Genomic DNA, 21,475 nt, shown 5'->3' with positions numbered 1-21,475 from the left:
ATGCTTATATATAAGGTTGGAGGGAGTAATTCTCAAATTGATAATGAGACATCTCATTTTTATTTTATACAAAATTAAATTGCCTCTCGAATGAACAAGTTCACAATTCGACCGCGCAAGTTTTTTTAGTTATATTTTCAACTCTCATATTTTTCAATGAACTTAAAAATAGTTTTTTTTTTTTCTTATGTGACTGAAGAAAATATTCATCACTTATATATTAGAAAGACTTTATGTACCAAAAAAAAAAAAACAATTGTGACTTGTTCACAAGTCTTAGTTCAACTGGCAAAATAATATCGAAATTATTAAGTCGGACGCCATGATCGAACTCCAAGTGTGAATTTATGAAGGTTTAGTCACTTTGTCTATGTACTAAAAACAAGACAATTGCAACTTTACTTACTTGATAGATGATTTAAATTCACTGAACCATAGCAAAGACCCACAATGTATGCTTGACACAAAAGTTAGGTTACGGTTTATGTTTCCCTCTCGTTTTTTTCTTGTTAGTAGGACTACCGTTATTACTGTTATTAATTAGATTAGATCCAATTAAAGCGGGCAGGTATATGGTTTGAATATTCAAGTGGAAAGGAGTCATTTTGGACCATTAAGATTGAAAATTTGTGTAGTAGGTTACCAAATTGATTTGTCGTAACAACTTCCTTTTTCTTGGGCCCCTTTTTACTCTCATAAGTCATAAGCTAACGTGGTTCACCACTTATTCATAAAGACTCACTATAATTTAGACTACTATTCATGTTTAGTGAAAAGTTACCTACACATTATTTGTGATACAAAAAGTTTAAGTGACCTAGCTTCTAACACTAATAATTACGTGAAAGGGGATCTCAAAGTTTAAAGATAACTCTTAGTCACTCTTAAGGCTTAAAAGAGATTTAAATCCACATTCATATAAGATATGAACCATTTATCAACTAAATCAATTATAAATTTGTTAGAATATCAACTCCAGTTTAAATGAATAAATATATGAAAAATACAAACAAACACATGATATTTAATAATAAAGTTAGAACAATCGTACCTATATTTTTCTTTAATGCAGAGTGATCGTAATTCTATCATATAACTGCAACTACGCCCCCTCTCAATCCCAGTTCAATTTTGCGCAACTGCGATCGGGAGGGACTGAAACCACTTTATATCAGAACTGACATCCGAACGAAATTAAACTGGTGGTGAAAAAAAAAATACAACTTATATTTAAATACTTATGTCTAAATTACAACATTAACCCTAAACCGCACCTAATAAAATCGAAAGGTATTTTTATAAAATTATCACAGCATGTAGCATATTGTTAGCCAAAACTTTCCACACAACAAATTATTGGCGGTTGTCATTCTCAACCTCAACTACCAACCAAAATTTATCAAAAAGACAAAATAACTCCATAACTAGGTACCTATTAATTGTCACTGCTCATTATTTTCAAAAACCAAAAAATAAATAGCCATATACCCACCACATTTATCCATCCTTTAGCCAAACCTCCTTATCTATATATCACAATCCTCACATCTAACCTTACCACAATAATCAACCATGGATTGGTTCTCATGGTTATCAAAAACCACTCTTGATCATTCTCTCATCTATGACTATGGCCTCATCTTTGCTCGAAACGAGCTTCAATTAGAAGACGCAACATACTTCAACCACGAGTTTCTACAAAGTATGGGAATAACAATTGCCAAACATAGACTAGAAATTCTCAAACTTGTCAAAAAAGAAGAGGTCGAATCACTACGACCGAAAAACTTCTCCGGTGTCATCAAAAAGTGTTTCAAAAAATGCATGAGCAAGTTTGCTTTTCGCGAAGATAATGTTAAAAGGAGCATATCTTCACCGGCGGTTCTACCCGATCCGAATTGGTATCAAGGGCAAAAATGGAAAGGAGCATTGATCAAGGAAGAGAATATTCAAAAGAAACCTATGTATAGAAGTAGAACAATGCCATATTCAGGACCATTAGATGGAAGAATGCATGAGAAGAAAATGATTAACAATAAGGCATTGAAATTATCTGGACCAATTGATGGAAGATTGATGAATGAGAGAATGGTGTATACTAATAGAAGCCCATTAAGAAGTAAGCCCATTGATGGAAGATTCACTGGAACAAATCAAAGTCCAAGAGTATCTGGGCCTTTGGATGCAAGAATGTTGTTTGAGAATAGAAGCCCAAGAATTACAAGGACTTCTGTTGAAACTGATAGCCCAATGGGCTATAGTAGTCCTTATAATAAGCCCAAAGGTGATTTTGATTTTGATGATGAACATTCACTTTGGCCTACACTGTTTCAAGATCTTAATCCAACTTGATTATTCTTTGTTTTGTCTTTGTTTTCTTGTGTGATTCTATGGTGAGTGAAGAAAACACCTTTTTTGTTTCTTCTTTGAATTAATAGTAGTTTATAATAGTAAAATAGTACTAGCTAGTGTATGAAATCTATTGTTTTGCTGAAAAAAAATGCTTTCTTGTATTCATTCTCTTGTAGTTTTCCAACTACTTTGTTTATACATTATTTTGTTTGAGAAATTATTCGTTGACATCAAAATTTTGATGAATATTGTCATTTGGTTTGTGTGCGTAATTTTGAAATGTGCGCAGATTTGTAGAAGATAAAAAGTAGAAAAAAGATAGATAAATATTTACGGTGTCACATATGATATGATGTATGTATTTTCAAGTTCAAATAACACACATTTATTTGTTTCAACAACTATTCATTTAACATATGACCTCTTTTCTCAATGGTTGGTTGTATAGGTCATATAAACAATATCATACATTATAAAGTAACTTTGTCCCAATTGTAATTGTGTTTGATGATGAAATAAAGTGTCTTAATGTCTTTTATACTTAAAATTGAGGTTACTTAATGTCTTTCAATGCTTTGATTTATTGTTTTGTGAGTTGTACTTGGAAGAAATTGAAATAATTAAGCAGACATGATGTTGAGTTGTTTTCAATATATTACTACAGGAGATGGCCACAGATAAGGTGATTTTTTTTTTGTCAAAATAAGACAATTATTATTTGTACTTATTATTTGTTTTCAATATATTTCTTCCATAATTTTTAAAAACGGCTCACGTATAAATTTATTTTTAAATATTTATCAATCTAGACACGAGAAAAAAGTTCTCCATCCACATAGATAAATCTAAAGGGAAATGTGTGATCAAACCATGTATCTGATAAATTCAATATCTTTAATTTCCACATGAGCAGAAAAAGATGATCGTATTGAGTCTCCTTCCTTAACACGGAGACAAGGTGATACATGAGAAGGAATGTTTGAATGCCTCTTCTCATATCTAAATAGAGATATAAAAAAGAGGGATTATAAATATGTTTCAGCAAGCATGCAAATAAAAACAGGATATCATAGTCTTAAAGGAAAATACCTCTTATACTTCTTAATAAAGTGAAGATAATTCCTTCTAACAATATATAATAGTCCTCTTGTCAATGTAAGTTCCTATTTTGAAATAAATAAATAAAAGGCTAAACATTAGAAGCAGAAATAAACGTACTCCTACGTTCAGAAGGGTCCGGACACGAAAAAAATTCAAATTTTGGACACAAATATAAACAAAAATCAACTACTTTTAAACTAATTAATACTACTATTTCTAATATACCCTTATTTAATCATTTCACTTTTCAAAAGTTTATGTGATTTTCAAGGCATAAATCACTTTTCAAAGGGTAATATAGTAAACTTAACTCATATTTTGTATTAAATCAAGAAAATTAACTACATTTAACTAAATTTCTTAAACACCGCGTAAACGATTATTTTTTCTTATATTTGTGTCCGGAGGGAGTAATAGTGTATATCAAGAGGATAATAATTAAAGTTGTAAGAACCGAATTTTTAGTTAACTTGTTTTGAATAGGTGGAATTGATTTACGTGCGAGTTAATGTCATATTAAAATTATCTTATAATTTTAATTTATTTAATTTTGAATTTAATCTAAAATTAAGAATTTTATTTTTAATTTAAAAATTTAAGTGTTATAATTTTTTTAAAAAATTTGATATGGTCCAAAGACCTACTAATATAAGGAACATCAATCTCATCATTCACTTGTGAGGCAGTCATAATTTAGCTGTCTATGGTCGGTCCAACACAAGATATGACATCATGAAAATTGAAATTTAGACCTTGAGGGAGGACACTATAAAGTCTTAAAGTCTTCACAATTAGATCAACTCATGTGGGCCAAATGTTATGAATATTATAGAAAAATTAATGTATTAGTATTAATTTTAAATTAAAAAAAAAATCAATTTTGAATATAAGATAATTCACACCCAATAGATTTTCTCTCATTCTCATGAACTAAATATGACTATAGTCACGTATATTTTAATAATTTTAATAACAATTAACTCCAACAACTATATATACCCCATCAATATATCTTGTAAAGAATAACATCTCTCCAATTTTCATGTATTAAATATGACTTTTAGAATTATTCATGTCATATGAAAATGAATATTATATATGTATTTATAATTTATTACATGTAAAATTTAACCCGATTATTTTATTTTTACAAAATCGCTATTACATTTATGTATTGATTAATAATCACATAAATTTTGTAATATTCTATTATTTTAACAAAACATAATTACTTATACGTTTAACCTCTCACTTACTTTCATCTATTCTTTTGTATTTGTATTTTCCTTTATTTCTTCTTTTCGTACAGGTGCATACGAAACATTATTGAGAACAAACGAGTACAAAAAATTATTATCTCTCTATCTACTAATGACTCTCTTTGTTCCTCTGTTTCCTATTATAAGAAAAATTTACTTTGTAGGATAATTAAATAATTGATGTATTTTATCTATAATATAGATCAGATACATCATTTATTCAATGAACCTAACTAAAAATCCTCATAAAGAGGAGGGTTATATTGACTCCAAGAGTAAGTTATAAAAGCTACTCCAAATCATGACCTTTGATTTTAATTTCAATTAATGGCTAAGATTGATTGATCATAAAACACAAAGTGAGACTTATTTTTTTATTGTATTGGAAAATTATCAAAACATACCTTAAATAGAAGAGAATGAATCATTTTTTTTTTTGAACCAAACTAGAGAATGAATCAATTATAATCATCAATTGAGACTTATTTGTTGATCACATGGGAAAACAAGAATTCCACACACTCTGAAATGGTGTAACATTAATCGTTTGACAATCCTGCTTCTTTTCATACAATTTTTTACGGTATGCTTCTTTTCTTTTCAATTTTACAAGTGTACCATTTTTTTTGTGGTGTATGCTTTTTTTGTTACAATATTCTCTTTGCTCCTACTTTTCTTTTCTTGTTATTAGTTCAATATTTTTTGTTTTCTTTTTTTACAAATTTGAACAATAGGTTAATTTAATAATTTAATTTGTAATGATTTTGTTGAAGAAACAAATAAGTTTTTAGTAATGGATGTCAATGTTTTTGAAGAGATTCCATGTAATATGTAAGTAGAAGTGGAAAAAAAAAACAAGGGAGGATCTTGTTTTGACAATTAATGATTATAATTAATTCATTCTCTTCAATTTGAAGAATGTTTTGATAATGTTCATTTTCTAGTGTGATAAAAAAATAAGTCTCATTCAATTAATTATTATGAATCAATCTTAGCCATTAATTGAAATTAAAAACAAAGGTCATGATTTGGAGTAGCTTTTATAACTTACTCTTGGAGTCAATATAACCCTCCTCAAAAATAAATTATTTCTTATAAAAAGAACAAATGGAGCATACTATTATGAAAAGTATCTACGTGTCAAAAAATGCTAATTACCTCTTTATTTATTAATTAACACATACTCCCTCCGGTCCTTATTATAAGGAACAGTTTGACAAAAACACACAGACCAAGGAAACCTATTTTTTTTATTAAAAATTCTAAAATGTTATGTTTAATTCCAAAAATAACCTTGGTCTTAATTGATTGTTGTCTCTTGTAATTATCAATATACTAAACCACTATTCTTAATTCCAATGTAACTCCTCCTATACATGGTGGTAGACCATTTATGTGACTCTTTGTTTACTAAAATTTGCCTCCAATTTTTTTGTATAGGAAATGTGTGTAATTAATGTTAAGCATTGGAATAGGTTATATTGGAGTATACAATTCAATTCAATAAGGGTATAAAAGGAATTACTTATTTAATAAAGCATAGATTTAAGGAGTGTTCCTTATATAAAGGACCAAAAAAAAAATCCAAACTGTTCCTTATAATAAGGACCGGAGGGAGTACTATTATAAAAAATTTAGCATCTCTCTAGATATTTATTACTAATATGATTTTATTTTATTTTATTTTGACAGATTTATTATATTAAAAATATTTGTGTTGTTTATAATGATAAAGTTGAACTTTTGAATTGACAAAAAATAATACTGATTTTTTTATAGTAGATGAAAACGTCGAGTTTAAGTGATTTTACCAATTTTACATGCTTATGTAAACTAATTTTAACTTACGATTTCACTCAAAATAATTTTAACTCCGTTTTAACATGAAAATTATAAAAACGAATAATCAAACTTAATCATGACGTAAACAATGATTAAAAGTGTTTTTTCTTATAGATATTTAGAATCATCGACCTCTAACCAAGAGATGAATTTCAAAAAGTAAACGGGTAGTAGCATATAATTTTGTTTCCTAGGTTACCATTTGCAACTATTCAGAAAGTAAATGGATAGTAGTCACTTATGGTTAAACCATAAGTTAAAAGAAGTAATTTTGGTCTTAAAAGTCATTTATAGGGCTGAGCACGGTTCGGGTTCGGTCGGTTTCTGGTGAAAAACCCTCGGTCTATGGAAAACTGAAATGCCAATATCTAAGCCCGCTTCCAACCATTTCTGTCATCGGTTTGTTCGAATGTCGAGTAGAGCAGTTGACGGGTATTTTAGGTTCAAACACTAGAAAATAAGAATGTCATTTTCCATTCAAATACTAGAAAAATTGCCTTTGTAATACACAAACAATATTCAAAGAAGAAAAAATGGAAACAAAATACTTTGCACAATGAGCAACCATAACAAACACAATAGAAACAATAACAGAGGAAGACACCATATCTAAGTATCACGCCTATTGCAGAGGAATAAACCATGGAATAAGAACTCTCCACCTATTCATTAGAAGATCAAAGATGACACAAAATAAAAGAAATATTCACCAAAAAAGAATGGGAAAGAACAAATAGAAGAGAAAATCCAGTAGCAAAAAAGCCTCAAGTGATGTGTGGTGGTTGCCATGAGATTGAGTTTTTGAGAAGATGCATGGACAAAAATTGGAAAGACATACTTCTAGAAACTCAAAAATTTAATGGTTAATTTAATGGTTCTTTTTGGATGTTTAATTGTTTAATTTAATGGGTTTGTTTAATTTAATACTCCCTTCGATCTATTTTATAAGAAATTTTGACCAATTTTCAGATATTTTAAATGTTCAATTTCACTTATATCCTTATTTAGTATGAGAGAGAATTTAAAGATAAGTAAGTTAGTTGAATAAAGAGTAATTAAATAAGGATATACATGGAATAAATTTAAATGTATAAGAGTATTAAATGAAAATAACTACTCCTTCCGGACACAATTATAAGAAAAAAACACTTTTTAGATTCATTGAAAAAATAATGTATCGAGTTTATATTATTGACCAGATACATTACTTTTTTAATGAACCTAAAAAATAATTTTTTGCTTATAATTATGTCCGGAGGAAATATGTTAAATTTGCTTCTTTGATCTGTATAATTTTTTCAAAGTGTTTTTATAAAAAGGACTAAAGTGAGTATACGATTCTTCCATAAACTCAAAAAAGGTTCATTTTTTGTCTTGAAAGAAACACACAATCCAAGCATCTCAGCCATTCATATGATACTAGATCAATGATGGTTCAACTGTCCACGTCACTGAACCAAGTGAAAAAGCTATTCTTCTTATTTTTGTTTTTTTACTAAAGCTGTCTTTTTTGACAGAAGCTGTCTTTTTTTATTAAAAATACAAAAAAATCACATCTTTTCCTTAGAAAAATTCCATGTAGTCAGTCTTTAGCAGTAACCCAGAACAACAACTAACAGCGTCGTTCATAACTGCTTTCTCAAACCCGTGACCCGCCAACCCGGTAGGAACCGCCTTCGGTCTGCCCAGGCCTAGTCACTTATATACTCAATAGTTGTCAAATAACTGATTATCCCATTTCTAACAATAGTCAATACTGATCTTATAAATGTGCAAAAGGCATGCCACATATAATTTACATTTTTCTCTCGGAGAAGAAATATTACAACACTTTAATCTTTAACATTCATATAAGATTACATATCAGATCATTTAACATTCTCACTTCTCAGTGTCAATCCAATAACCCTACCTAACATGCATACTTAAAAACACATTTTCAAGGTGAACAAATACCAAATTCTCAACATGATTACACCAAGCCAGTAATTCCATGCGCGTGGAGCCAAAATTTATCGCCTAATAGCAATACTGGTGATCAGCCATTTATATGCATTGCAGTAATAGCACACCAGGAAACACACCTCAATAAACCGGACATGGATCCTCTGCAACTGGATGCAGATTAGTTAGATTAAGATATTAATCTAACGATCTGCAGTCGGCTGTACCATAAAGCTAGATGCTAAGGATCTACTTTGCAACTAAACTTAATGAATATGAACTAAGGAGTGATCTTCTTTATTGATTATTCAATTCAACTTCACTCTACTTTATTGGCATGACATTTGAGGTAACCTAAAAGAACCACCAGCATAAAGCATTTGATAAACAGGCTTAATTCTTATAGTCAAGATAATGCTCGAAATGGTACCAGCAACACAAACAGCAGCAAGTACCAAAAATGTGACCTTAAAACAATCAGGACCAACACACGAAACACTTGCAGCAATGAGACCAAAACCTTGTTGCCTTGCCAATTCGTTGTCATATATACGCCCTGCTAGAAGAGCCGAGAAAAGTAATGCACCAAGTGGATTACCTAATGACATGAAGTTGAAAAATAATCCAAAGTGCTTCAAACCAAAAAGCTCTGAAACTGTTGGAATCAGTATGGAAAATTGCACTCCATAGCAGATGCCAAGAAATCCAACTGCTGGATAAAGGGTTCCTTTGATGGCATGTGCTAACAGAAGGTACACGATTATCATCACTATCTGTGTGCATGTCATCCAAACCGTCCTCGGGATTGTTTTCGTCCTGCATATGGAAATGGTTAACACTCAACATAATATACATCATTTTTATTGCATTACTTTTACATGATTTCATTTTTAGATTATACAACAAGAAACACACACACTTCTAAACACTGAATCTGTTAGAATAGCAACCTGGTTCAAAAGATATGAAAAAACGCAAATAGAGAACACATGATATTTTATTATAAAGTTTGAGCTTATGTCTCCGACTATAGTACCTTTCTATTAAATACTATGGTGCTGTTTATATGAGTCATACCCAACAAAATCACATACACTTTTAAAAAAAGGTCCCCAATAGCAATCTAAACCACAACATCAAAGTTTTAATGCCTCTACCACCAAAACACAACTGTGATTAAGGTTGCATCAGCTGCATTTAACCATAGTACGTTCAAGCCTAATATCGTTTGCAATATCAAAGATTACGGCTTGAACAAAAGTATAGCATCAAGTTCATATAAACAGTTATAGACCTATTCAAATTTTATCTGATATAAGCCGTAAAATTACCTGACAAAATGTTCAGAAACAACTCCTCCACCAAGTCGACCAACAAAATTGAAAAAGCTGAAAACTGAGAGTAGGATGGTGATATCTTCTACACCTTGAGCAGAACCTACTTGAGCCAGATTATTAATAACAGTAACACCAGTTCCAACACCGACAAAGTATACAAAAAATAACAGCCAGAAATCAGCCTTAACCAATGCCTCAGTAAATGTAAAATCTTCCCCTCTTCTAGGCCTTCTCTTTTTTGAAGGTACTACTGCTCCTTCACCCTCAGCAAGAAGTAAATCAACCTCAGATAAACCACCAGCATCGGAGAAACTACCAAGTGCAGTAGCCGACGAAGATTGTAAAAGGGGTTTTGTGTTTTCTTCTTTGCCTTCACTTTGCTCATATAATTCTGATTCAGTGACTTTTTGAGGAAACAATGTCATCTTTATAGGGATAGCAAGAGGAGCCATGAGAAGAAGAATCATCAAAGCCACCAAAGCATAAGACACAGTGGAATTTATGTGAAGAATGTAATCAAGTGTGGTTGTTACAAGTAAATATACACCTAAAGCCACACTTGAACATTGAATGAAAACAAAATGCCATTTTTCTGAAGAATTCTCACCAGAAACCGGTGTACAAGGACGAATGAGAAACATGACAGTGAAGCACAAAACAGGAATGCCGACAGCAAGAAACAATAGGAAATTAGAAGAAGAATTATGAAGAAGTGCCCTGTAGATTTCTGTGAAAACTGCAGCACTGATCCCTCCATAACCTTTCAATATTCCGGCAACTGTGCCTCTACTGACAGGGAAATTTCTCATGTTGGTCACAAGAATGGCAGTGGTTAACCATGCACAACTGTTGGTAGCAATAGCAAGTGCAAACCATAGCTGCAAATATGATAAAATGTGAACAAAAGAGATTAGTTTCTTATTTAGGTGTATGCACATGTAGTTCATATATTTTACATACATCAACAACCAAATTTAGACAATATCTGTGACAAACTTTTAAGTCGTTAACGCAATTCAAATATACGATTATTTATGTTTGTTAGACAGATAACATATACTAGATGTCGAAACTCATTAATCACCATCGTAACTTCTTTAACCACAAATTTCAGGTGCTTAAATCTACATGTAGTTGAACACCTGTTAAAAACTAGTCCAAATCCGTGGTTAATGCAGTTACGTTGGTTTATAATAATAAGTTTCAACATTTGATATATCCATTAACCATCTACTGAACGTAATTAATCACCTATTTAAATTGTGGTAATCACTTAAAAAGTTGTCTAACTATTACAAACACGAAACTTAAAGGACAGCAGGACCAATTTTGCCAAAAAAAATGTGACTACATATGAGTTTGTGGTAAAGAATGAAGAGTAAATGAAGCATAAGCAGTTTAATTATTAATATTTATTTCAATTATTAAATGAATAAATCTAGTAGTGCCAAGAAATCAAAACTATATATGGGTCAAGGAATACATAAAATTAAATAAATAATGGAATCTCCAATTCAGACAAGTTTGATGTAAACTATGCTTATTCACAACATAAATAAATAAACTCCTTAGTTTTGTCTTTTCCCACTTCACTCATCTCCTTAGGTTTCAGATTTGTCTTCCTCAGATCAAGATTTTATATAAAGAAATAAAATAAAAATTAAATAAACAAACAAACAAAAAAACAGAATAAATAAAGCAAAAGAAGAAGATGAAGAAATTTGTTACCAAAGGATAAGGAAGAGAAGGAAGTGTTTGAGAAACAGAGAGCCATAGAAGACCAAAACCAAGGAAAGAGAAGATAGCACCAATGAAAAGCATAAGCCAAGGAGGGAACTTGTTGCAAACAATACCAGGAAGAAGACCAACATTTTCACCAATATCATTAGCTACACCAAGAAGAGTAACTTGACTTTGATTGAAACCAAGAACAGATTTGAAAGAAGTTGAGTAAAGTGGGAATGTGTATGAATTTCCTACTGCTATTTGAACCCATACTGCAGCTCCAAGTCCTACCCATGGTGGTCTTGTTCCTCCCTTCACTTTCATCATTGATCGATATCTAAGCTTCTTGTTTTTGTTTGTTTATGTGAACAAGACTAACTACGACTCAAAGATATTGATGAAGTGAAGAAAACAAGGAACAAGAGGGAGAGCACAGAATAAATGGTCGGTGTCAGAATCTGAGGTATATGTGGCATGTGAATGTGTACATAGTACTTATACAATTATATTATTCATCAAGTAAACAATATCTCATATATTTATACGATCGTAATTTGGTTTAATGGTGATTGACATTAAACTTGATTGTTTACGAGACTATTTAATCCGGATATTATTTTTGTAGAGCCACAACAAATCCAGATTCTTTTTGTTCACACAAAAAGTTCAAATACTTTTTGAAGTCGACCTTAAAAGAAAGTCGCCATAGAGCCACCTACCACCCATTCAAACTTTCAAGCATTTTATTTTGATAAATATTTTATGTCTTTTAACATTAAGTAAGTCAATTTATATTATTTGTAAAAACAAACCTTAAATTTTGAAGTCACTAGGTTTAGTATAGTGGTGAGGAGTTTGAATAGTATACAGGTCATGTGTTCGATCATCACCTCATTGTAAATCAAAAAACAAAAGTTGATACAATCGGTAAATTTCAGTCTATAAACGCTCTCTTAAAATTCAATTTTCTTACAAATATGGATTTAGAAAATTTAAGGTGTTTGTAAAAAAAAAAAAATTAAGGTGAATAAAGTATAAAATAAAATAATTCATGTTATTATTGCAACAATTTATGAATAAGTAACTCAACCGAATTCTATAATAAACTATAAACATTCAGGGGCGGATGCAAGTAATAGGTACCGGGGCTCAAGCCCCCACCAAAAAATTTAGTTTTCCTTTAATATTAGTAATATATTTTCATAGATTCATATTTGTATTAGAATTCAATTCAACTACCACTTTATTTTGTTAGATTTTTAGCTTGGATCCTGATTTTGATTATATTAGTCGAGGTCAGCCTTAAATATTAATATCTAACCAAATAAAAAAGATAATTTCAGTAAATAAATGCTTATATGATACTTTTTCAAATTGGAGTATCTATTTGGAATTGGATTATTTCATATGAGAAGAATCTCCAAAGCCAATTTGGCATATTCGGAAAGGTATCAAGGATACAAGACCGACCAATAATTGGAACTTTGGATTAACAAATACAATACTGTTGGTTAAGAAATCCTGCATCAGTTGCAAAATGGTTTAAATAAGTGTTTATAAAGTAGAGACAATTTTTATCATATAATCCAGTTTTGTAAGGATGAGTTAGGTCAAATACTCAATTTTAGTGACGAAATAAAAAGCACAGATGATATGATTAACTCATCGTAGATTTGCAGATGGCCATGCCATAGAAGACTTCCTCTTGTGAAGCCTGGATTTGGATCCTATGTTGTTGCGAAGACTTCACTATCATAATTTCTTTAATTTTAATTTTTAGTTTATCTCTCTTCACTCACAAAATCACTAGGTTACACTCTTGTTGGCAGGAGATGATCCATATTTAAAGGTTTCACTCATATATGATAGTTTGAAAAAGTATTTCTTCGATTTGACATGATCTTTAGGACATAGGATTGAACAACTTTGGTCCAGGGATAGACAATTAAAATTTTAATTTTAGACTTCTAACAAAAAATATTTTTTAATAAATATAAAGGTTTATTTTGTATACGTAAAAAATGACTCAAAATAAAAAAAAATTAAATCATACTCACCGTAAAAAAATTATTGGTCAATCCTTGTATTGGGCTCTTGATGGTGAAAAAATGGGTTGATTGTATTATAATTGTACCATGATTTCTTAAAATATCAAAATTTCGGGACAAAAATAAAAAGTAAAAAGACTAAAATTTAGAGACTTAAATGCATTTTTACTCCCTATTTTGAATAAATAGAAATTTTACCCCCTTATTTTAAAATTCGAAATTTTACTCCCCTATTTTAAAATCCTGAATTTTACCCCCTATTTTATAAATTTTTGGATTTTGCCCCCCAAAAATCTGCATCCAAGCCTCAACTTCAAAGCTTGGCACATAACTGATAACTCAATTTTGATCAATAATTCACCAAACTGGTACCAAAATAACAGTAATCGAGTTAGTTTTCCACAGAATCAAACCCACTAAATTTGAAGTTACAGAGAGAGATTAATTACTGTTTTAGTGAAGGTTTGTCCAAATTAATTATCGTATGGACCTACTACTGATATTTTCGTCATGTCTCTCACCTTGTAGTTCCGTTTTCAATAGTATTTACATGTCTGAAAAGCTAACGAAATTAACCTTGTTGGCATTTAAATTTCATCGAATTTAGAGTTACGATGCGTTCGGTAGACAATATTGAATTTGAAGGTCATAAGCAGAATTTTGCAGAATTAGTAACTGGATAGGTCTGCACTAAATCGATAAATACTCTCCCTCTGTAACTCCAAATTTAGTGGGGCTTGATTCTATGGAAAGTTAACTCGATTACGATCATTTTGGTGAATTATTGATCAAAATTGAGTTATGTGCGAAGCTTTGAAGTTGAGGTTCAGAAGCCGCTTTTGTGCAGAATTTTGGGGGGGGGGGGGCAAAATCCAAAAAATTATAAAATATGGGGTAAAATTCAAGATTTTAAAATAGGAGGTCAAATTCCGAATTTTAAAATAGGGGGTAAAATTTTGATTTATTCAAAATTGGTGGTAAAACTGCATTTAAGCCAAATAAAAAAGTAATTAACTTCTATTTGTGTTTGGATGACGAAATATTATGAGAAAAATTAGTGACGCACAACGCACCTGCCTGGCCCGCTAGTTACCAATAAAAAATACAATAAATTTATATAAAAATAAAACATAAATAATTTATTTTCAAAAAGTATAAAAAGGTTGGAAACACTTTAAAAAAAAAAAGTTCCGAAACAAACCAATAAAAAACTCAAGAAAACAATTTTTTTTTAAAATAAAAAAAACAATGAAAAAACTAAGTATTAAAGAAACTGAAAAAAAAAAGGATTTTTTTTTTAAAAAAAATCCAGTATTTAAATTAATATAAATATTTAAAATATATTATAATTTTATAATTTAATAAAAAATATATTAAAATAAAATGGTGGTGGTCAACCCCAGAACCACCGGCCAATGCCGGAGCACCACCATTGGCCACAGGACCTCCGCCGTCAACCACTGTTGGTCACCGGAAAATTTGGCTCCTGCCACCATGGACCGCAGCGCCGCTGCCGGTGGTCCGTCGTTGACCGGCAGGCACACCACCACCTTAGTTTATTATTGAAAAAATAAATTTTAATTAAAAAAGGCATTTGAGCCAAAATAAAAATAAAAATTGGGCTTAGTGAGTATTTTGGCCTACCAAAATTTGAGTTGTTTTTACTTTTTACACCATTTCATTGAACAAAAGAAAAATAATTATTTTTAAAATAACAAAAAATCCATTTAATTAATTAATAAATATGCTATTAAGAAATAAAAAAAATTATTAGATGGATTGAATGAATATCCATCCATTTAAAATATCATAATAGATGAATTGGATTTTATCACTAATTGATGGATTTGATTGGATTCTTGGAATGAATTTTAATGAGAAACTTGCTCTTTAGTCCCCCCTATATTACTCTCAGGCCCGCGGTTCAGACCAAAATACCCTTACGATGAGTTTTGGATTTTATAATCCAAAATTACATAGTTTTGGTACCTAAATACCTAATTACCGAACCTAATTTATACGTAAAAGGGATAGTGCAATATAATCCAGGCTGATATTTCCAAATTCAACAATGATAATATCATATTAAAGAAGATTGACAGGAGAGGACACCATACATTGAATAGCCACTGAGTTCTTAATTTTCCTTATGACATAACAAAGTAAGCTACTGTCTCACATAATGAACAAATATAAGCCAAATAAGCAAGCTACACCCTCTTTGGAACAGTGATCTAATCAATTCATATCGCTACTTCGGGCTCCAAACAATGTGGGAATAAACTCTGATCTGCGTTTGCACCTATAAAGACCTTCACCGTGAATTGAATTCATGAAAACATTTCTTCCTTTCTTCACCAATATCAGAGTATACTTCAACCGATGGAAAATTAAGATATTATGGTAAGAAATAAAAATATAATTGTGAAAGAAAATTACCAATTAGAGTAATAGGATCGATTTTCTTTTTGACGAAGTAATAGGATCAACTTAATTATTGTATAATCGATTTTTTTACCACACCAATAATTAGTGCTTGTTGGGTTAGACACACGCTACCTAAAAACTAAATGTGAACATTACATCTCAACTACTTGAGTAGATTAACAAACCGATCGATGATTATTCAATTCTACCTTACCTCCTATACTCTAAACTTCACCGAATTCTTGTAATTAATCATAATGCTAAGTAATTTTGAAGTAATGTTATGGTTAATTATAATGTTCAAGATTAAGTTGAATTATTAATTGAAAGAAAAAAAAAATGCTAGTAGTGTGAAGCAGTGAGTGACATGATGACATGTAGGGTGTATACACAACCGATGTTCAACTTGATAAATGACATGATATTGAAAAAAGAGTAAAGACACGTCCTACTCTAAAGTTACAATTTACAAACCTTATCTGCTTATCCTCTTTTGTTTTTTCACAATAAGCTCCTTACAGCTGCCAGTTTTGAAGGCTTACGCTCCTGCAGGGTCATATGAATCATGAATGGGGTCCCTTCCCTTTGTTCCTGTGATTATGTGTTAACTTTATGTACACTTTTTTACATAGAAATTGGGTGTTGGTCGGATTCAAAATCAATTACGGAATATGTCGATATGGCTCTTGCCATAAACTTCACGGAATTCATATACGTAACTTATTTGTATTTACTATTTAGAAATTTTGATGCACACAAGTTTTTTCTTTATTTATTAACCCTTCCGTTTCAGATGAAGAGGTGATAATTTATAAAATTCCTTAGCAATAAGTCAATTCAAACAAGCCATATAGTTGAATGACAAAATTATTTAGGACCTCTTATTTAATTTAATTTTTTTTATAGGTAAAACAAAGCTATCATCCGCGCACAACTACAAAGACTAATCATCTCGAAGTAACTGAAATTTCGTTGATCTATCCTAACAAATGTTTCTATTCTCCATTCGCACATGCCGAAAATGAAATACAGAACCAAATAGTTAACGAACACAAATATCAATCACCTGCATCACACTATTTTGGTTCTCTTATTTAATTTTAATAGTTTAAAGACTAAATAGTTTAGATGAAATAATAATTTAAAAACTTATAATTAATTTTAATAGTTTAGGAACTAAGTCGATTATAAAATGATAATTTAGAGACAAAAGTGAACGTTATTCTTGAAAAGATATAGGAAGGAGAATATCTTATCATACAATACTCGTTCAAATAGGGAGTTATGGATGAATTTACTTTTGAGTTAGGAGCATAAGTATTTGGAGTTCAGATCCACTCCATTGCCTTATCCTCCATTTCCCTCCAGTCCATTGTTAGATTTGTGACATGTGGCAAAAAGAAATCTAAAGGCAGAAATTAAAGAAGGCGTTTCTTCTTTCTCTCTGATACGCTTCCTTCCTTTTCTTCTTCGTGCATCAAAATTCATCTCTCCGCCGCATCCGCCGCCCATTCTCTCGCCGTCTCTGTTCTCCGTCCATTACTTTGATCAAAGCGGCAAAGCTCTCCCTAACATCTTCTTCCTTCATAAAGCAGAAGAAACCACAGTTCCACAACATCACTTACACAATCCAAGTTACAAAACAGAAAATGCTAGATATCACCGTCGTCGTGTTCTCGGTGGTGCAAAATTTTGTCTCTTTTCATCTCTTGACGTCGTCTCCAACACACCTCTTCGTCGCCTCGTTCTCCGAGATCCAAAACATCGTCACAAATGGAACAGATCTTCGCCGTGCTCTTCAACCCTAGCCGGCAGTGGCGGCGAATAATTTTCTAAGCTGTGTTAGCATCGCGGTTGTAACTCATGATTTTAATTGACAATTACTCCCTAAATTGAAAAAGGGAAGCTGTAGTGGACTTGAGAAGCTAATTTAACAATTAAATCAAAACAGTGATGCAGCGGTGACGGTAACACAGTGTGGCGGCGGCGTTGGGTAGTTCATTACGGTGGTGGCAAGAAGGCAAAGAGACAGAGATATGGTGGTGAAGATAGAAACCACGTTGTTGTTAGTTCACACAAGTGTTTCTATGTGATTTTTAATCACAGCCATTAAAATTCTTAATTGCCACGTGTCCTTAATCAGTAGAAAAACTGGAAGGAAATGGAGGATAAGGTAATGAAGTGGATCTGAACTCTTTTTTCATACCCCTATCATACTTCTAAGTACAGAATTTGTTCCAAAATCTTCGTAAGGTAGACTATGGCTGATGACTTTTATTAATTATTCTTTTCTTTTTCGTACTACTATTTTACTAAGTAAACAACCAACAACTAGCATCTTACAAATTCTCCTATTATTAAGAAAAACTCTTCATTGTTGCTTATTTTTATATGGAGTACGTAGTTCAAATTTATTATTAAAAAAAGTAAAATTAGTGCTAACAGTATAGATGTCAACGGACCAGAGGTTGAACGAAAGATATTTTACCACTTTGTTCTTCATCATTTAAAATATTTCTTAGTTTTGCCATCATTTCCTATTTTAGAGAATATTTTTCTCCCATTTCCATCCTATATATAAAGTATTTGAATATATACTTATAAATGCTATTGTAATAAAGTGTTCAAGAATGAGTGTTTACGAGATGGAAGATAAAATTCACTCATCATCCTCAAAACTCTCTCGGGGACTTTCTCCCTCATTACCGCGAAAACAAATTTTCCGTATTTGAATCCCCAAACCGAACAATTTTCACATAGATCTTTATTTACAAAATAATTTGACATCCCTAAGGACATGAAAGCTTTGATCCCCAACAAATACAGTGATTGTTTACTACAAGGTCAATCAAGACCTTGATTCCATCGTGTTATTTATGAGGATTACATAATCGTCTCCTCCTTACCAATGATTAAGGCTCTTTCCCGAGTTTATAAAACATCTTTCGAAGAAGAATTCAGACATGTAATCTCAAAAGTAAAGTCAAACATTTTACTTTAAAAGTAAACAAAAGAGAATCTCCGAAATTCAAACTCCAACTCGTGTATAATATATGTAATGTTCATACCAACTAAATTAAACTCAATTAACACAATTAACTATTATAATTAATTGATTTATGTATATAATTAAATCCTCCTTGTATTTTTGTTGTTAGAAAAATTCTCATTGTATTTATTTAGTATTTATAGTATTTTTCTGGTAACCACGCCCCTGGTTTCAACAATAATATTTGTTTTTGTATTGAGAAAATTTTAATATTAGTTATCTCTTTAATTAGTTTAAATAAAATATCAAATAATATCTTATATTTTTTTTGACACACAAATAATATCTTATATTATATAATATATATTTTGTTGTATTATATTTTCCTCGTATAAAAGTTATTTTTATTTTTTATTGTTTCACTATGTAAAATTTATTTATTTATTTTTCCGCTTTTCACCCGATAATAATGTTTGTATCTTCTTCAAGGTTCTTTCACTTTCTGTACTCTTCCCATGATACCACATGGATGTCATTTTCCAGAATTCTGTTCAGCACCATTCATCATTCCATACTATCATCTAGTACTAATCTAATGGTATACATCATTCTTATTTCTTAGTACTCCATCTTTGCCTTTAGCTTGGGGTTTGTATGTAATGGATCCACCATCATGATGAGTCATCATCCATAAAAAAACAATCACTCTGTTTTCCTTTTCCACAAAACTTTATACTGTTACCATAATTTCATCCAAATCCATCCATCTTCCACCTCATCCATCATTCCCCACTTGCCTCCCAACATATCATATTTCCTGCAAATCAAACATATAAACAAATTATTAGATATTCAATATTTATATTTAAATATAAAAAAGACCACCAAAAATAAATTAAATCCAATAATCAATATCAATAATAACATATATAAAATAAATAAAATAAAAACATTACGGAAAAAATTGGAATACACTCTGTACAGAAACAATTATTGAAACGAGTACACGCACACAACGAACGGAAAAGTTTACGATAAACGTTACGGCTTGACGGAAAAAAAGACGAACAAACGGAAACGATAAAAAAGGAAAGTGCAGTGGAACTGAAAATTAGAAGAAACGTATTGATAAGATATTAAATTCAACATCACATAAAAAGTTTGACTGAACTTAATTTTGGATTTAAACTGAGAATTAATTAATTATATTATTACCATCATTATTATATTTTAATCAAAATTGTTTTTCATGAAATTAGGTCTAGAAGAAGCTCCAAGAACAGTCATCAATGGCTGCCACTATATTTGTTTGTTTCAATATGTACACAAACAAGAAGAAACGAAGCACATAATAATCACTTCTCGCTTCATTTTCCGAAACCGATTTTCGGTTAGTAGATCTGATTATCTTAATCCAATTCGGCGAGATCTGGCTCTACCTTCAGCGGTGGCCGGAAACCGAATTCATCTATCTTCAGCTTTGCTCATGACGGAGAGTCTACTAGGTCTTGGATGAAAATCTCCTCTCCTTTTCTGCTGATGCGAGGAAGGTCGAATCAAAGCCGCAAGCGCTCTTTTCACGAGATCTCCTTCAACACCACGAATTCTAACTAACGAATTCGTCATAGCAGATCTACGCGCGTTAAGCCGATTCTGTGAATACGGTGTCGTGGTGGCGCGTGAGCCAAAGCCTTTATGAAGACTACAACGAAACGAACCAGGATGAGTCGTAGGAGAACACATGCAAGTTCGTTTCGGTTGGCTACTACTCTGTTTCTTAACACCGGTTTGAGGTACGGCGGAAATAGACCGGTTCGGTGAAATTGAACGGTCTAGTGAGAATCGAACCGACGAAGAAGATACAGACGGTGATGAACCGTATAGACTGACACGTGTCGGAGAGGTAGAGGCTCGAAAAAAAGTTGAAGAACGAGAAGTGAAACTTGAGGTTGAAGATGCGAAAGCGGAAGAAGATTGTTGTTGTTGTGAATTGGAGAATCTAGGTGAAGGTGAAAGGGATCGAAGTACAGTGGTTCTTGATTTTCTAGAAGATGCCGCCATTATTTTTTTCTTTGAAGAAAAGAAAAAAGAAGAATGGTGTTTTTTTTTTTTTATTGTTTTTCTTTTAAGAGATGGGTTTGAGTCTCTGGTTTGGCAAACCTAGCTTTACTCGAGGTATGTATATATAGGATTTTGAAGAAGTTTGAATGTGACTGGATGTGCACTGTGTGGGGTAAGATTCGTGATATTTTCTGCTTGGTGCATTTACTTTGTGGAAATTATGTTGGTGGCCCCTTGATTTTTTTAAAGCTCTTTTTGCTTGTTAAGGGTGTCTTACTCACTACGGTTTAAAATAAGTGTCCCAATTAACTATATATAATATAATATTTATAAAATTTACTTTAATTATGTATTTTTATTATTAATTTACTTTGACTAGTATAGATATTT

At 31.3% G+C, this 21,475-nt stretch overlaps 3 protein-coding genes across 3 annotated transcripts; 1 reads left to right on the top strand and 2 right to left on the bottom strand.

The window, feature by feature from the left end:
• The first annotated feature begins 1,315 nt into the window (after window positions 1-1,315).
• On the top strand, window positions 1,316-2,569 carry LOC123881882. Its single transcript, XM_045930635.1, has one exon. The coding sequence runs from the start codon at window positions 1,573-1,575 to the stop codon at window positions 2,350-2,352; it is 780 nt and encodes a 259-aa protein (XP_045786591.1). The 5' UTR covers window positions 1,316-1,572; the 3' UTR covers window positions 2,353-2,569.
• A 5,722-nt stretch (window positions 2,570-8,291) lies between these two features.
• Window positions 8,292-12,310, bottom strand: LOC123881881 (protein NUCLEAR FUSION DEFECTIVE 4). The gene is made up of 3 exons (XM_045930634.1): window positions 11,564-12,310; window positions 9,830-10,713; window positions 8,292-9,314 (listed from the first exon to the last, which is right to left on the bottom strand). The coding sequence occupies exons 1-3, from the start codon at window positions 11,885-11,887 to the stop codon at window positions 8,828-8,830; spliced, it is 1,695 nt and encodes a 564-aa protein (XP_045786590.1). The 5' UTR covers window positions 11,888-12,310; the 3' UTR covers window positions 8,292-8,827.
• Window positions 12,311-19,224: 6,914 nt separating this feature from the next.
• On the bottom strand, window positions 19,225-21,193 carry LOC123881880 (uncharacterized serine-rich protein C215.13-like). The gene is made up of 2 exons (XM_045930633.1): window positions 20,464-21,193; window positions 19,225-19,841 (listed from the first exon to the last, which is right to left on the bottom strand). Exon 1 carries the CDS (start codon window positions 21,083-21,085, stop codon window positions 20,489-20,491), a length of 597 nt encoding a protein of 198 aa, XP_045786589.1. The 5' UTR covers window positions 21,086-21,193; the 3' UTR covers window positions 19,225-19,841; window positions 20,464-20,488.
• Between the last annotated feature and the right edge of the window lie 282 nt (window positions 21,194-21,475).

This window comes from Trifolium pratense, linkage group LG4, assembly GCF_020283565.1.
Source record: "Trifolium pratense cultivar HEN17-A07 linkage group LG4, ARS_RC_1.1, whole genome shotgun sequence".
NCBI lineage: Eukaryota > Viridiplantae > Streptophyta > Magnoliopsida > Fabales > Fabaceae > Trifolium > Trifolium pratense.
This window is presented reverse-complemented; position numbering and strand designations above follow the sequence as displayed.

What these genes read in the sequence shown, in the direction of transcription:
- LOC123881881 (XM_045930634.1), bottom strand. Translation starts at nt 11,887, where the DNA reads ATGATGAAAGTGAAGGGAGGAACAAGACCACCATGGGTAGGACTTGGA. An exon ending in CTTCTCTTCCTTATCCTTTG is followed by an intron (nt 10,714 to 11,563) that starts GTAACAAATTTC and finishes TCATATTTGCAG; the next exon opens with CTATGGTTTGCACTTGCTAT. An exon ending in GTTTCTGAACATTTTGTCAG is followed by an intron (nt 9,315 to 9,829) that starts GTAATTTTACGG and finishes TTCCATATGCAG; the next exon opens with GACGAAAACAATCCCGAGGA.
- LOC123881880 (XM_045930633.1), bottom strand. Translation starts at nt 21,085, where the DNA reads ATGGCGGCATCTTCTAGAAAATCAAGAACCACTGTACTTCGATCCCTT.
- LOC123881882 (XM_045930635.1), top strand. Translation starts at nt 1,573, where the DNA reads ATGGATTGGTTCTCATGGTTATCAAAAACCACTCTTGATCATTCTCTC.